This window comes from Podarcis raffonei, chromosome 1 (assembly GCF_027172205.1).
Source record: "Podarcis raffonei isolate rPodRaf1 chromosome 1, rPodRaf1.pri, whole genome shotgun sequence".
Classification (NCBI taxonomy): Eukaryota; Metazoa; Chordata; class Lepidosauria; order Squamata; family Lacertidae; genus Podarcis; species Podarcis raffonei.
In genome coordinates, this window is record NC_070602.1 from 70,018,122 (window position 1) to 70,033,770 (window position 15,649).

The 15,649-nt window shown below is 40.8% G+C and overlaps 1 protein-coding gene across 3 annotated transcripts in view; it reads right to left on the minus strand.

Annotated features, from left to right (window-relative positions):
* Positions 1–15,649, minus strand: part of TUB (TUB bipartite transcription factor) — a 119,000-nt gene that overhangs the window by 33,909 nt on the left and 69,442 nt on the right. For all 3 annotated transcript variants that reach the window (XM_053392159.1, XM_053392139.1, XM_053392150.1), the window contains exon 2: positions 206–257. In XM_053392159.1, coding sequence (XP_053248134.1) covers positions 206–257 — 52 coding nt within the window. The remainder of the gene's footprint in view (positions 1–205; positions 258–15,649) is intronic.

Consider the following 15,649-nt stretch of genomic DNA (forward strand, 5'->3'; position numbering starts at 1 on the left):
CACAGCAAAACTACAAACCTAGTTTTAAAGAGCCCGGTGGCTTATTGGTCAGCACTGATTTATGCTATGGAAAAAACCTAAAAGTTACCAGTTGTGAATATCAGTAAGAGGAAGTTTGTCTTATACTTAAGAAATCTAGTTAAGCAAGCTCCAGCTATCAACATGAAATAACCAATGAAGTGCAATGAAATTTTTACAAACTCACCTGTCTGTCAAGCTTTTGTTGTCGGAGATTGCTGCTCTCATCATCTAAAACGCTGCCAAGATAAATAAATAAATAAATAAAAGCAGAATTTACTCATCTAACCACAGAAGAAAAACTTGCTGTTCTATAGTTATCTATACAGTGGTGCCTCTGTTTGAGAACGATTTGGTTTACAAATTCTGCAAAACCGGAAATAGTGTCTTGGTCTAAGAACAGAATCCAAATGGTGGAAAAGCACCCGTGGTGGGAGGCCTCGTTAGGGAAAGCACGCCTCAGTTTAAGAACTGTTTCGGTTTAAGAATGGATTAAATTCATAAACCGAGGTACCACTGTAGTAGTTCACAGGAATTTTGTACCAACACTCTGCAACAGGGTTCCACAATTTTTTGTTGGCATTACACAACCATTCTTTGTAGGCGTCACAAATTTTGACCATCCCTTCCCTAAAGACACTCAGAAGCAGCAATAATCCAAGTGTCTCTAAACACATAGTAATTATTTGGCACATAGTAGCCAAATGACCTCTCCCTACCACCAAGTTCTGTGTGTGTCTACCAGAGCTTCTCTCTGTTGCTTATTCCTGCCGCCTGCCCCCCCCCCCATTCTCGAAATCCTCTGGAGTGTAAGGAATACTCAGGAAAGATGAAGGATCTCTCATTTCATTGTGGGCAACCAGGGGAGGGTTGCTGCCGGAAAGAGATTTATGGTCACTATTGACATCCTGGTGACTATATATGCAAACCCTTGCTCTGCAATATTTTGGATCACTTGGATCAAGTTACTGTAATAACCACAGCAAAACAGGGCCTTTTCAGTGGTGCTCTCCCAGGTGTGGAATGCCCTCTCTAGTGAGGTGTGCTTGTCTCCCATCATTATTAACTTTATGAGGGAAATTAAAAACATTCTTGTTTTTAAACATTCGGTGGCTTAAGAATACTGTTTATGGAAACACTGAGATCATTGGATGGAAATATGTTTTTAATTGTAAGTGTTATCAGAACATTTTGATCTGTTTTAAAATGTTTTTGCTTTGTTTTTTGTTTTTAAATTGTATAAAAATCTGCCACCCTGAACAACTTGGGGGAGGCAGGGCAGGGCAAAAATTCAATAAATAAAAAAAATGTAAGTGTACAGGTGTCAGAGTCAGGGAATGATAGCACTGTAGGCATGGTTGCAAGGGGCAATCTTTCACACGTATCCCACCATACACACAGAGAGAATGTCCAAACTGAGCCATTTTTTTAAAAACGTGCAATTTCAAAGCAAAGAAAAGGTGTTCCAGAATCTGCCAAACAGCAATATATTAAAAGCGCTAGCACAGAGCTAAAGCCCATCAGATGACAGTCCACTCAAGGCCTTCTGAAACAGATAAGTCTTAACAAAATGTAAGAAATAACACAACTTAGTGAATGAATCCCATCTAGCCATTTCAAAGCTAAATCCAGAGAATGGTGCGAAAAATCAAATCCCAAACTTTACAAGAGTAAATAACTGTATGGCAGATCAGCTGTTAACTACATGCGAGATCTTATTCACGATTCTCCCACGTCATGTCTGGTTTGGCCCAGAGAGCCATTACCTTGTTGAAAGGGCTGGTACATCCCACAGTTGTGCAATGCAAAGCTTTGCTGCAGACAGTGTTTGCATGATTAATGGGACTTCTTTCTCTCTGACATTCAATATGACAAGCTGGGAGTGCAAAAGGGATAGAATGACCGGTAATGAATTGAATTAACCTCAAACCTGCCTGCCAGAGGGCTCTGATATACTTACACAACCACCAGATTTATAAGCTATTGCTATCCTGGTCACAAGAGATCTTCCGCAGCACCTTAGGTAACCTTATTTAGTGCTGATATACTACATTTCTCAAACAGCAAATCTCCACTGCTAAGTAGCTGATCAGTTCCCAAACGATTTCCTGTAAAAGATTATGGACTCGCTTAATGTTTGTATCCTGTAGGAGCAACAGTGGCAAAAATGAGGTCAGAACTGGGCCTTAAGTACATTTCTATTATTTTAGTAGGTCACTCTCTGCAGGGAAGCCAGTACCCCACTATTATTGTCAAAGGGGCAGCCATTCCGCCTTGAGCTAGTGACTAATGGCCCCTTGATTTCATTTTCCTGGACTCCTTGATGCAGAGATTGAGATTCAGAGGCTGGTGGGTCAAATTAGTCACTGAAGGGAAGCTTGTCATTTCAAAAATACAGGTTTCTATCTTCAGAAAACCTCCACAAAGCTAGTTCGGAGAAAAGAGAGTTTATCAGCGCTGAAGTGAGGGTCTGGGTCTTTAGAGCTGACACAGATCCTCCCTCAGCAATGTGGCAACCGACCAGAGGCAGATTTAGGGGAGATGACTGGCTCGCCCGCAGGAGTGCTGAGCCAAGAGGGTACCACAGGGGGTGCCCAACAATGACGAACCATGAATGGCAAGAAGAGGCACCGGATTTTGGTGTTGCACAGAGCGCCAGTAAAAATTTTAAACCGAAAGTCCGCCACGGCAACGTACATACACTGAGAGATGATCCAGGCTAACGAGTCATCCAGCAAAATATAGGCCTGACATGAATGGGACAAAAATTGGTGAGATGCATTTCCCTCACTGAATAGTGCAAATAATCTACAACTGGTGGCTTGTACTCTCTAGCAATAAAAGGTGAAGAAAACCGTTGAGGTCACATTTTAAACAGTGTCACATTGCTCTTCTGGGAGCTACATCTAACATCACATATAATACTGTAACATCAGAAGTGATGGAAATTCTGCAATGCTGTTGTTTCCATTACAAACTTCCAGAAACCACTGAAGAAAAGGGACCACTTTCTGTCCATTTACGAACTGATTTAGCCTAAAAGTCTTTAGTCAGTATAACCTAAAACTCCTTACACTGAAACTCAGATTTCACCTTTCCATTTCACCCAAAGTGCTGTTGATTATCTCTATTTCTTTTTTTCAAAGGTGAGTTAACTGGCGTTTAAGATGGCTTTGTAATTAGGTCATCATCCGCGACGAGTCAAAATTTCCTTCAGGCAAGGCATGTTTTGTCCTCTTCAGCAGATCAGCAGAGTCATGTGGTACCCACTCAAAAGCTTACTGTGTAGTCCCCATAATGACATGGGGAAGCAGCAGTCCAGAGTCTGGCCACACAATTATGCTTGTTGCTACCAGCTCCTTGCTCCTCCAGTTTCCCAAGTGGCTGTGGGAGGTCTGCAGTCTGGGGGTTGGCTAGTTAGTCAGAAGCTGCAGATAGTTGTGAACATTATGCAATAAGCTACATGCTTCTCTGTCATAAGAATCCACTCACTGAATAGGTATTTCATTCATAATGCAAATTACTTAGCTATAGTAGAGATGCTACAAATAGCTTCTAGTAGAGGAAAATGAATGTATTACACATACACACTTTGCATGCAATGTAAAATAAGATCCCTTGAACTAATTCTGCAACACAATTCTGTTTAAAATCACAATATTGCATGTAGAATCAAACATGCAGGGCCTGTTTTTCATTCCACCTTGTGGATGTCTAACTTGACTAGGAACCAGGTGGTTGCATTCATATATGAAATATTTGCCCCTTGGGCCTCTGGCTTATGTATATTAAAGGGAGTGCAAGTTATATTTGAACCACATACAATTCAAGGTACATACATTCAAATCCAACCTGAGATGTCCATTAAGCACATAAATGGAAAGGGAGCAGTGACTTTTACCTATAGGAAGTATATTGCTGAGGCTCTCATTTTGACATCTCTTAACCTCTTTTTTACTCCAATGCAGCTCCAGAGAACACCTGAAGAGAGTTAGCCAACCTGAGTGTTTAATGGGCTCTTAGGTGCACATTTAAAATATTGCTAACATTTTTCACAGTACAGTGATACCTCTGGTTGCATACGCTTCAGGTTACAGACTCCGCTAACCCAGAAATAGTACCTCGGGTTAAGAACTTTGCTTCAGGATGAGAACAGAAATCGTGCAGTGGAGGCACGGCGGCAGCAGGAGGCCCCATTAGCTAAAGTGGTGCTTCAGGTTAAGAACAGTTTCAGGTTAAGAATGGACCTCTGGAACGAATTAAGTACTTAACCCAAGGTACCACTGTAAATGTTTAAACTATGTTACAGGCTAAACCCACTGCACTTTTCCAAGTTTCACGTTCTTAAGAAGGTTCAACAAACCCTTCAAAAATGTTTTTTTCATACTTCAAGATGTAGGTGGTGTTTCAGTATATGAGACACAAAGTCATATCCTTCATCAAGTTTCCCACACAGCCTTTTCATTTGCAAAGCCCTGGAGCTGCCACCTCCTTATGAAAACATGAGGAACTAATGGTGTATCAAGCACCAATTGAGCTTATTTTAAAATCCCCCCACAGGTGAATTTCATACTGATATATGAAACTGAGACCAAGGCACGTACCACAGACACCATCTGGAGGCTGCTTCAGATCATTCCACATGGCAGCTGAGTTCATGCAGCAAGCAAAAAGAAGCTAAGACAACAAGGAGCTGTTATACAATCCAAACCAACGTCACATCAAGTAGAGCAGACCTGCGTACAGTTATAAAAGGAAGATTCTGCTGTGCCCTCACTGACAGGGACAGTGGCTCCTTTGGAACAAAGTTCCCAAAACTGATCTTCCCCATCATTTGTAGGGCTGGAAGATGATCACAAATGCCACCTGCCATGGAAGCAGAAGAAGCTGTGGGGCACAGAGCGCCCCTGGTATCCAGAAACATCATGAGGCAAAATGTGGACAGTCAAAAAAGACAATCATGTGGGGGGAACTGGATGAGATATTGAGGTGCATGGCGGAATGGGGGCAGTGTGAGGTAGTAGCCAGAGAGTTGGACTAGGACCTGGAAGATCAAACTTCAAATCTCCACTCAAACCATAAAGTTCACTGGGCGACCGCAGGCCAGTTGCTGCGTCTAATCCAAACCTACCTTGGAGGGCTTAGTGAGGATAAAATGGGGAGGGGGGGAAGAGCTTTGAGCTCCTTGAAGGAAAGTGAAATACAATAAACAAACAAATAAATGAAATGTTAGCAGCTGTCATGGTCCCCCTGAAGCTTCCTCTTTGTTCACAAAATTTGTCTGAGAGTATGTTGAGGGTGCTACTCAAGCAGGCAATAGTAGTTGCTCTGTCCCTTATTTGACAGATCCTCTAATCAGAGTATTTTCTAGAAGGAAAGCCTCAAGAGCTGTTTAGAAGTGTTTATTCTGAATATGACAGAAATAACTTTGGAAGGGCAACTATTCATCTTGGGCTTCCATCTCCTAGAGAGAAACACAAGGTCACTCAAATGTCAACATACTGCTGTAGTAAGGTTCAGACAGATGCCTGAAATTGCTGTAAGAAATGAAAAACAGTTTCACTCTTGCTTTTTTTTCATTGTGGTGCTTTACTTTGAAATACTCTTAGCAGCCTGAAGAGACAATGACTGAGCTGACATACGGCATATTCAAATTGTGTTACAGGCCAAACCCCTCTGTGCTAGGAGTTCAGCATCACTTATGCCAGCTCTGTGACAGAGGCTTGGTTTACTCTGTGTGCAAGGAAAAGGACAATCCAATAGGATAAGGAGAAAAAGTGGGAGTGCAAAGGGGGGAGGGCAACCACAGAATCCTCACAATTATATGCAGCACCACACAGAGATGGAAGCACTATTGTCATTTCTTAAACAGCAAGTGTTGCATGCCAACCCCTTCTAAGCAACTTGCTGCATTTGTATTTTGAGGAGAACAGAATACACTCTAAACTTTAGGACAGATTCACACACTGGCCTCCCACATTGCAGCAAGCAATATCCATAGGAATGTGACACTGTGTTTCAGAAGATCTGGTGTGTCTTGTCTTGTGTAGATCGAATGAGCCGACTAGGCTACCTGGCAGAGGCCTAGTGCTTTTCTCTCATGTGGGGAGAGGCAGTCTTTGAGGAGAAGATGCAACCACTGGGCCTTCCACCTCATTTCCCCACTGGCCCCTTCATCTTGCCACGCCTCCATCTGCTATGGGGCAAAACTGAAGTCCAACTTATTACCACAAGCACAGGAGGAGGAACGGCAAAGGGACCAGTGAAAAACACAGGACAGGAAGCCCAGCAACTGTTGTGCTTTCTTGTTACCATAGAGATTTTAAAGAGACAGACAACAAGAGTTCTGGGTTGACAGATGGCAATGCCAGCTGCAGTTCTATGTACAGGGGTTACTGCAGGCTTCCTCAACATCAGCCCTCCAGATGTTTTTTGAAACTACAATCCCCATCATCCCTGACCACTGGTCCTGCTAGCTAGGGATCATGGGAGTTGTAGGCCAAAAACATCTAGAGGGCAGAGGTTGAGGAAGCCTGGGTTACTGTATTTACTAGACCAAAGCAAGACACTACCAAGGAGTAACTACAGTTTAACAAAGCCACGCATGGTAACTACATCCTGGGTTAAATATAATGAAGAAGAAAAAAGTTGTGTGCTGAAAATCTGTCGAGAGTGCAGTGGATTGGAATAGGACAGCATGAGATTTAACGGTTTACTAGCCCAAGTCATGACAAAACTGAACTACAATCTGTAGAAAACAAAACACTGTTATAATGCTGGCATTACATGCTTCTTTATGGTTTAGCAGAGCACTATCACTTGAGCACAGTATGCCAGTGCAATTTATTCCACAGAGGTTCACTTCCCTAAGAACCATACACACAGAACAATTTCAAAAAATCAGAGTGAGCTGTCAACGATCTCATTAGTTTGCTGCTTGAAATGCTGACTGCAGGGCCTGTTCCTTGAATTGTTATATGCATTCTATAAATACCAAAGTCTTGTTTGGTATGTATTCAGCATTTGTCAGCTGGGATTAATATACAGAATTTTGGACTTGTAAAGCGGGAGTGGGGAGCAGCTGTCTCTCTTCCTTCACCATTCCTGGTACTAACATTTGAACAAGCAAAAACTCTGGCCTTTAGCAGCACTCTTTTCTGAGAGCTGTGCAGCAAACAGGACCGAAATGTCAACATGCCAGCTCATCTTTGCTTTTCTCACAGATCGCGCTGCCAATGAATGGAAAGATTTGTTCAACGTTAAGGACCCTGCATCAAACCAACTTGCTTTATCAATTTCAAGGAGATACAAAAATTAATGGCAAACCCCCAAAGATACACACGATTATTCCAGCCTCTTTCCTCATAAATTTATTGATTTGTAATTAGCATTTTCCATCAAGGGAAATCTCTCCTGCAGGGACACATAACTACCGAGTAGAAAAGCAATAGCAAAAGCTAGGGTACAGGACATTTGCGGGCTTAGAGAAAAGGCAGACACTTTTTCTTCCCACTCTCACCTGCAGGAGGAGAACTACATGAGGGGTTCACTGCCAAGCTGGTCTAAAACCAGGTTTCAACAGCTGCAAAAAGAAGGTGGGAAAACAGCAAAGGCTGAAAACACCTGATAATATGGGCTGCAAGTTCCCCAAGTCTCCACCACAGATTTAGAGAGAGTGCCACGGACACAGGAAGAAGTGAATGCAGTACACCCAAAAAACAAATGAAAGCATTCCTAAGAGCATGTGGAATACAACAGACTAAAAACAAAGAACTAAATCCTTGGCTCACGGACAAGAGTTAGATGACAGATCCAATATACACAACAAGAAGTGGAGGATTATCAAATCTGTGAAAATGGATTATTCCTGAAAGAACATTTGAGTGCTTTCTCCAAGGTCAAATGAGCCAAAGTATTATTTGCCATGATTTCCCTAGGCTAGTCTATATTGAACAGTTTCAGTACAGATCCTTTACATTTGCATAGCTGGCAATATAGCTCTCAAGAATAAAAAGCAACAGCAATAAATGCATATGAAAAGAATAGATTAGTTTAGTTATTGCTTCCATCCTGGCTTTAGCTCTTCAGAACACTTTGGTATCAGACCAGAGGTCTAGCCAGATGCCTGCAAGTAAGGCATAAGCACAACAGAACTCTCCTAATCATGATCCCAAGCAACTGGAGTGTTCAGAAGCAGGTCGCCTCTTACTTGGAGGTAATATATACCCATCATGAGTAGTAGTCATTGATAGGCTTACAGTGCAGTCCTAACCATCTCTACTCAGAAGTAAGCCCAAGTTAAGTTAGGGTTGCAGCCTTATTTTCCTTCATGAAAGCTTCCCTACTAAGTCAAATAGCAGGGGAAGAGGGACCCTATTGATGCTACAGTGGATGTTACCTAATTAGCTAGAAACAGAATGTATCGATCAAACTGCTTTGGGCTGGAACGTATGCAGATTCTCCTCATCTGGATTGTGAAGATTCCATAATATCTGGACAGGAAAGGGAAGAGATTCCTTGACACCAGAATGGGGAAAGAGTGAGAAGTTTTCACAAACTAGGTACACCACAGTTGTGCCTGAAGTTTACATAGTCAAAAACCCTTCATGGTTACCCACAAACCAGATATAAGGGAAGTGAGGGGATGGTAATGTGAATGAACATCACATAGAAGCAGCTGTGCTTCTTGAGTTACACCAATTCTTATTCTAATAATGTTGCGAAGCCTGAGAACAACAAAGACAGAACGATCAAAGCTCAATGGAAGTACAATAAGGACTAGAGCAGTGCCACAACACATTTGTAGAGTGATACATCATAGGATTGTACTCTGTTTGTTGAAGCCTGCTTTTAGAATACAGCTTCAAACAGAATACATGGTTTTTTTCTGTTTAGGGCTAGATTAAGATATTATATTTTGACAGTCTCACAAATCTTCTGTCTATAAAGTTTGTGCATTGCTGAGATGGAGGAAGCAATTTTTTTTCATATACCATAATGTGAATTCATTTATTTTACTCCCAGTTGGAGCATTTTCAACATTGCTTCTGATGTACAGTGTCAAGTTTTAGAGGCTTCTCCTGCAAAGGAGAAAAATGTTATTATTTTGAACAGCCACTGTTTGTTTGAGTCTTCAGAGCAGGTTCTAATTTGTGGTTGCCAGGGCTCAGCAAAAGAAATCTCTTTTCAATCCTTGAGTTAAATCACAGGACATATGAAACAATAATACTGTACATAGAAGTAATTCGGAACATGTTCAGAATGATATAACCTTTGCACTGAGTGACCACAGTCTGTCCCCAAACACTTTAAGGAATGTGTCTTCAAGGGCAGATGGCATGGCTTTAGGCAGACTTGAAACACTCTTTCTCATCCCATCCTCTCTGACAGGAGCATATATCTGTATCTAAACATGAAGTTACAGATATATGTTTTGCAAGCATCCAAACAGAAAACCAAGGTTTTAATCATAGAGCCTTCCAGAAATAAACACACAAAGCTTAAATCAGCTTTGTTTTAAATTTGTTCCAGAGTGATTGTGAAACATACACTGAACTAGAACATACATTTGCTTTTCCTTCCAAATTCTCTCCCACATTAATGGAATTCAGACTCAACACAAATGCTCCTCTTCTCATATCACTGCCACTCTTTCTCAGCATCAATATACTGGGAATCCGACTTCAAGACCAAAATATCCCCTTTAATTTTAACTTTGGTCTTTATCTCACTAAAACTGCAAGTCAATTGTTACTTTAAGAACACATTCATTTTATGAACTTATAATAATCTTTTATGTTCTATTTTAAAACCCCATTTTGGAATACAGTTCCAATTTGTGCTATGCTCCCAGGTAGCACCTGCCCACATCTCACCAAGTTTCTTTTACACAATACAAATCTGGGGGAAATTCAAATTGTCAGAAGGATGGCCTGATGTTTGTGGAATTCCATAATAATATGGAAGTGATAAGTAGAGTGGAGTGTTCTAAGAACCATGCCCTGTCTTGCCACCAGAAGTATTAACACTGTGTAAATCTTAATTAGGATTGTGATTTGCATGAAGTTTAATACTTTGCAATTTGTACATCACATTGCATTTAAATCAGGGTATATTTGGGGTTCTGCTGTCAGACTAAATCCCTTTGGTATTGCTGAAAAACAAACTCACCATCAATTCACTGCTTTCTTTTTAATACTAATTAGTACATACAGTACATAATATTCATTCATTTGTAATCACACACCTGTATTTTAAAAAGTCATTGTGTTAATTTCATTGTAGTCATATTTATTTGCATTTAATTCCTTTATACTGCCCACTCGCATAAATATCAAGGCAATCCACAGCATAAAATACTGCAAAACAATACAAAATAATCACAGTAATGATTGGCTTATCTAAAACAGGTAATTGAACTGACTAGGCCTGCCAGCATTATTCCAGCAGTGTTTTGTGCAGGAAGAAAAAACACACCACATGAATTCCAAAAACCCATTATGCCATTTATTGTATTGTTAAGCACTAGATGATAGGGGTAGGCAGCAGCTAGTGTCTGCTCTGGATTCCTATTATCTTCTAAATAATATTCAAGATGTTGACCTTGACTTATAAAAAACTAAAACAGAGAACTTTACAAACATATGAGGTAGGATATGAGAAGCCATTTTTGGAGACTGATCCAGACACACACACAAAAACCACTTTTTCTTTCTTTGGAGACTCTCGACATCCTGAGCTAGAAACCAGCATTCAACAATACAGCATCTTTCTTTACTTCCTGAGTTGTCAGTGCGTCACAACAGCATCATTAGTTCTATGAAGTATCTATTTTCCCCCCTCCCATATTTCCATGACTTCCATTGTTCTGTCTAAATCTATTTTTTCCTGCAGATAACAATAATTGCTCTGGTTGCTTACAACGGAGGCAGTAGAAATGATATAAATTATACAAAGATGTAACAAAGGAGAGATGCTACATGGCTTTGTGGGCAGCTGGAAGTTATTTATCGAAACATGTATTTTGTTCAGAAATTCCTGCCATTTTTTGTAAACAGGTGTTGTGTTTTTTTGAAGAGGTGTGTCTTTCAGGATGACAATAATATTAAAAAGGAATGAACCCTGCCTCGTGTCAATATATCCAAGAATTGGATGAGTGACCTGGGTGGGCCTGACCTATCTCAGCTGTGTGCACCTGGGTAGTCAGTACAGCACCAGGCTAGAGTGGAGGATGAAGGAGGGTGTTGTCCATTGAAATACTGTCTCATGTACCAAAAATCCTTGGAGTGGGCTTAAAAAACTCTGTACCTGTACTGGGCCAGAGAGAGAGAGATTGAGGGTGCTGCTGGCCTATTGATCATTCTGTTGCCCAACAGCATCCTTGACCAAGCTAGTCTCTGGCATGGTGGAGGACAATAGTTCTTCAATATCCATGAGAGTGCTGCCATTGAGCTGCAACAGGACTTCATGGGTGATCCCCGCCCGGTAATGCAGTATGCAAAATTTAGCATGGTTCTGTGGTGGAATCGGATAGTGTTCTGAGTGAGTTCAATACAGCTAGTGGAATTTGTAGTGGCAGATGCCACCGGAAAAAGTGCTGGCTTGCCACCAGTCTCATACCAGATGCCTCATCTACAAATGGAGTGGCAGTCATCACTGGTGTCATCAGTAGCAAAGGCCATTCCCACCATGATCTCCATTCTTCAACACCTGAAACTGGAGTAAAGAGAGGAGGCAGCAGGAAAAAGTTGGGCGGCAGGCAACTTTAAAGTTAGCACTGTAGCAGGTGTGTAAGACATCTTTGAATAACAAACACTGGAGAGAAATTATATTACATTTATCATTTCTCGTAAATATTTACACACACTCTCAGAATGCATGCTTTCTGCAGGTTTAATTGATTAATTACCGGTACATTAATTGACTAAAACTCAGATGATTAATTGGGTAAGCTTTTCTAAATCAAGTGACAGCCCTAGAGACTACATGTTAACCAGATATTAGATTGCCCAAAGAGCATTTCAACTAGTTTTATGCCATCATTCCATTAAACTTACTACAAAGCCACATTTTATTCTCCACTGTAGTTTGCTGAGCATGTACATCACAAATTGAAAATTAAAGCATGTAAGTCTGGTAAACATGCATCAATGAATCTAAAAACACAGGTTTTTTCCTAGTAGTTTCCCCAAATAATCTACAACTCAATACAGTGGTACCTCGGGTTAAGAACTTACCGTAATTCATTCTGGAGGTCCGTTCTTAACCTGAAACTGTTCTTCACCTGAGGTACCACTTTAGCTAATGGGGCCTCCCGCCGCGGCCGCCGTGCAATTTCTGTTCTCATCCTGAAGCAAAGTTCTTAACCTGGGGTACTATTTCTGGGTTAGCAGAGTCTGTAACCTGAAGCATCTGTAACCCAAGGTACCACTGTAAATACCTCTTTCTTCCATTCTTAGAAATATCCAAATTTAATTCAGGAAAAAGGACAAAACTCCACAATGTAATAATATACCATATACTTCATCCTTCCTATTCAATTGTCATTTTGTTTCCATTTCAGACTATTTTGCAAATTCACTTGAATGAAAACAGAAGTAAATGAGTTTAATAACCACTGATAGCTCTTCTCACTGCTATGTTCAGAAGATTTATAGGAGCTAGCTAATTAAGGAAATATAATCTAATAAAGTAACCAAGACTCAACATCAACAAATAGAACAAAATTGCCTAGAGTTTCTGTTGTCCCGGTTACTGAGATGGACAGCCTTTGTTTCAGACAATTAAGCCAGACATTTAAAATTACTACATAGAGAAAGTTCAATTGTTCCCAGACTACTTTCTGAATATTGAGGAATACAATCCTCTTGGAGTGAAACTAAGTGTTTCTCATTAATTACTCTGGGGCAGGATTCACTACTGCAGCATGCCTATTTACATGGCCAAGTGAGGTTTGTTTGTTCTTAATGATATTTAGGGTGTATGTCATTTGAAGGATGTTCACAATTTAAACCGCTGTACAATATTTTCTCAAATGAGCATGCATTACACCAGGAATAGAAATTAGTGTTTAAAGAAGCAGTATGGAAAGTGCACTCACAGATGCAAGAGTCATTCATTCACATACTATTTCCCCACCAGACTATGCCTAAAAGCAGCTTACACAATGTGAGCCATAATAGATACAACTTGAAGTATACTATAGCAAAAACAATTATGGATATCAATAACAGTGTCAAGAATGAATAGCAGCATTCAATATATCTCAACACACTTAACGCAACCATAAAAAACAGGGTTAAACTAAACCAACCAGGAAATCATGGCTCTCCACCTTCTGATTCAATTCCATGTGCAAAGAGTGCACAACAGGTGGCAGGGGCTGCAATCTTGCCAGTTTTCAGTAAAGCTCAAGTTCATTCAAATGACTCAAGGATAAAACCACCTCAAGGTTGCTTCTCAACCTCAGCTGTCAATCCTGGGAGGCAACTAAGTTATCCCTTATTCATAAAAAGTACTTGCTAGTAATTTCAAAAGCTAGATCTTTGCAGGTTACACATACTTATCTTCGATGTTTATGATGCAAGTAACTTAGCCCTTACAGAACCAGGCTGAACAACTGTATACATGAAAAACATTATAATATTTTCTATAGGGGAGGAGCCACCACTCAGTGGTAGAACATCTCATTTGCATGTAAAGGCCCTATGTGCTATCCTTGGCATCTTTAGGTGGGGCTTGGGGTGGGGGATGCTGTCTGAAACACTGGAGAGTCACTCCCAAGCGGTGCAGACAACACAGAGCTAGCTTAATTCAGGAGTTCACGCCGTGTAAATCAGCTTCTTACATTCCTATGAAAATGTATGATTGCTAAATTCTATTATATGAGATCTAAAATATATACTTCAGTTTATTGTAAGAACAAAAAATCTTGAGGCGCTTTAATGTCAAATAAATTCATTATACCACAGGCTTTTGTAGGCCACAGTCCACTTCGCATGATTACAGCATCATAATGAATTTGTTAGAATTAAAGGTGCCTCAAGAGTCTTTGCTGCTTTTGTTACCAAAGATGAATATGGCTGGAAATTGCTCTACTGTGGTCTCTATTCTTAGGGTGCTGAACAGATCAGCAAAAATCCCTTTGCTCAGCTTCCTATTTTATTAATCTATTAATGCAATGGCCCTCGTTCCATCTCATCTGTCATAATGCCCATAGGCAAAAGAAAGAACAATTATAGTCAAATAAACATCACAGGGAACGAAAGCGACTACATATACATCCTACATTTAAGCATACTTCTTCTTAGCTTGATAGCTCATTCATGTGGAATGCTTTCAATTAGCATATGGGAGAAGGAAATGAAACATAAATTGCAGTAGCATGGACTGCTGATTTCCTGGACAGGGGAAAAGGCAATGTGCAGTAGAACAAAAAAAATGTTCTATATGTGTTTGGAAAGCTTGCAATTTAAACTATGAACCAAAACCCCCCTCCTGTGCAATGGTGAAGCTACAACCCATTTTAAAAGAACAGAAAGGAAAATGGGTCTTTAGTTGCAATAGTAATAGAGAAGTGTTTTCTGTAAAACAAAATCTTGCTTTGCAATCCGTCCTAATTTGTTCTGTGGCAAAAGCCCACCAAAAAGTAATTCTGCAGAGCCTGCCCTATAAACATGAAGTTATGCATAAGCAGATCAAAAGAAGTATCTAAAGTCAGTGGGCATGGGGTCACAATGAATATAATCAGTGAGCACCACCTGTCAGCTAAGGAAGAAAAAGCAGAAAGTTTAGCAGTGACCTCATGGCATTCCCCAGCTACTCAGTCCCTACCCCAACCAGGAGCCTTCTGGGGTTGACAGGTTTGATGCCTCAAGTACCTGGGAGTCATGGATGATCCCAGGGATCATGGCATGTGACCAGAAAAGGTCTCTTCTGGAGCCTCATACAAGTACAATCTGGAGCCCTCAGAGCCATGATCCAGGAAAGTTCTACCTTGAACAGAGGAAAGGGAGTGAACTTCTGGTACTGTTGGGCCATGGCATTTAGAAAGGTATCCTGGCATCTGCTGGTGGGGGACTGTGAAATAAGAAGTGTTAGAAACTGAGAAATGAAAGCTAGGCGCTAAATGGCACCTTAAATCTAAGTTATGGGCGCAACAACGGAATGCCTAGGCGCACTTTTGTATAACAAGAATACAAAGCTGAAAATGAATGAACTGCAGCTAAAATATTATGTTCATTTTTCACATGGCCTAGAACTTCCCCTGCCCACCCCCCTAATATCCTTAAGAGGGTCTCTTCTCCAGTCTTCAAAGAGTAGCTAGAAGTGGGGAGGCAGAAAAAGGTCCTCCTTTCCTTCCACTCTGCAGTTTGAATCCAAAATCTTAGGCGCATTACTGCACCCAGTGCTCATAATCTGCTCACACTAATGAAATTCCCTGTTGCAAAATGCACTTACAATGATGGGAGTTTTGAACACTGGAAATAAGGTGGGCTCCCCAACCAACATCCTATTGGAAGTCCTCTGTGCCCAGTTAATGCAGCCTCATTGGCACATCCTGCAGCACAAGGAAGTCTCAGTTGGAGTGCTCAGACCCCTGCAGGTGAGAGCACATCACTTGCAGCATAAT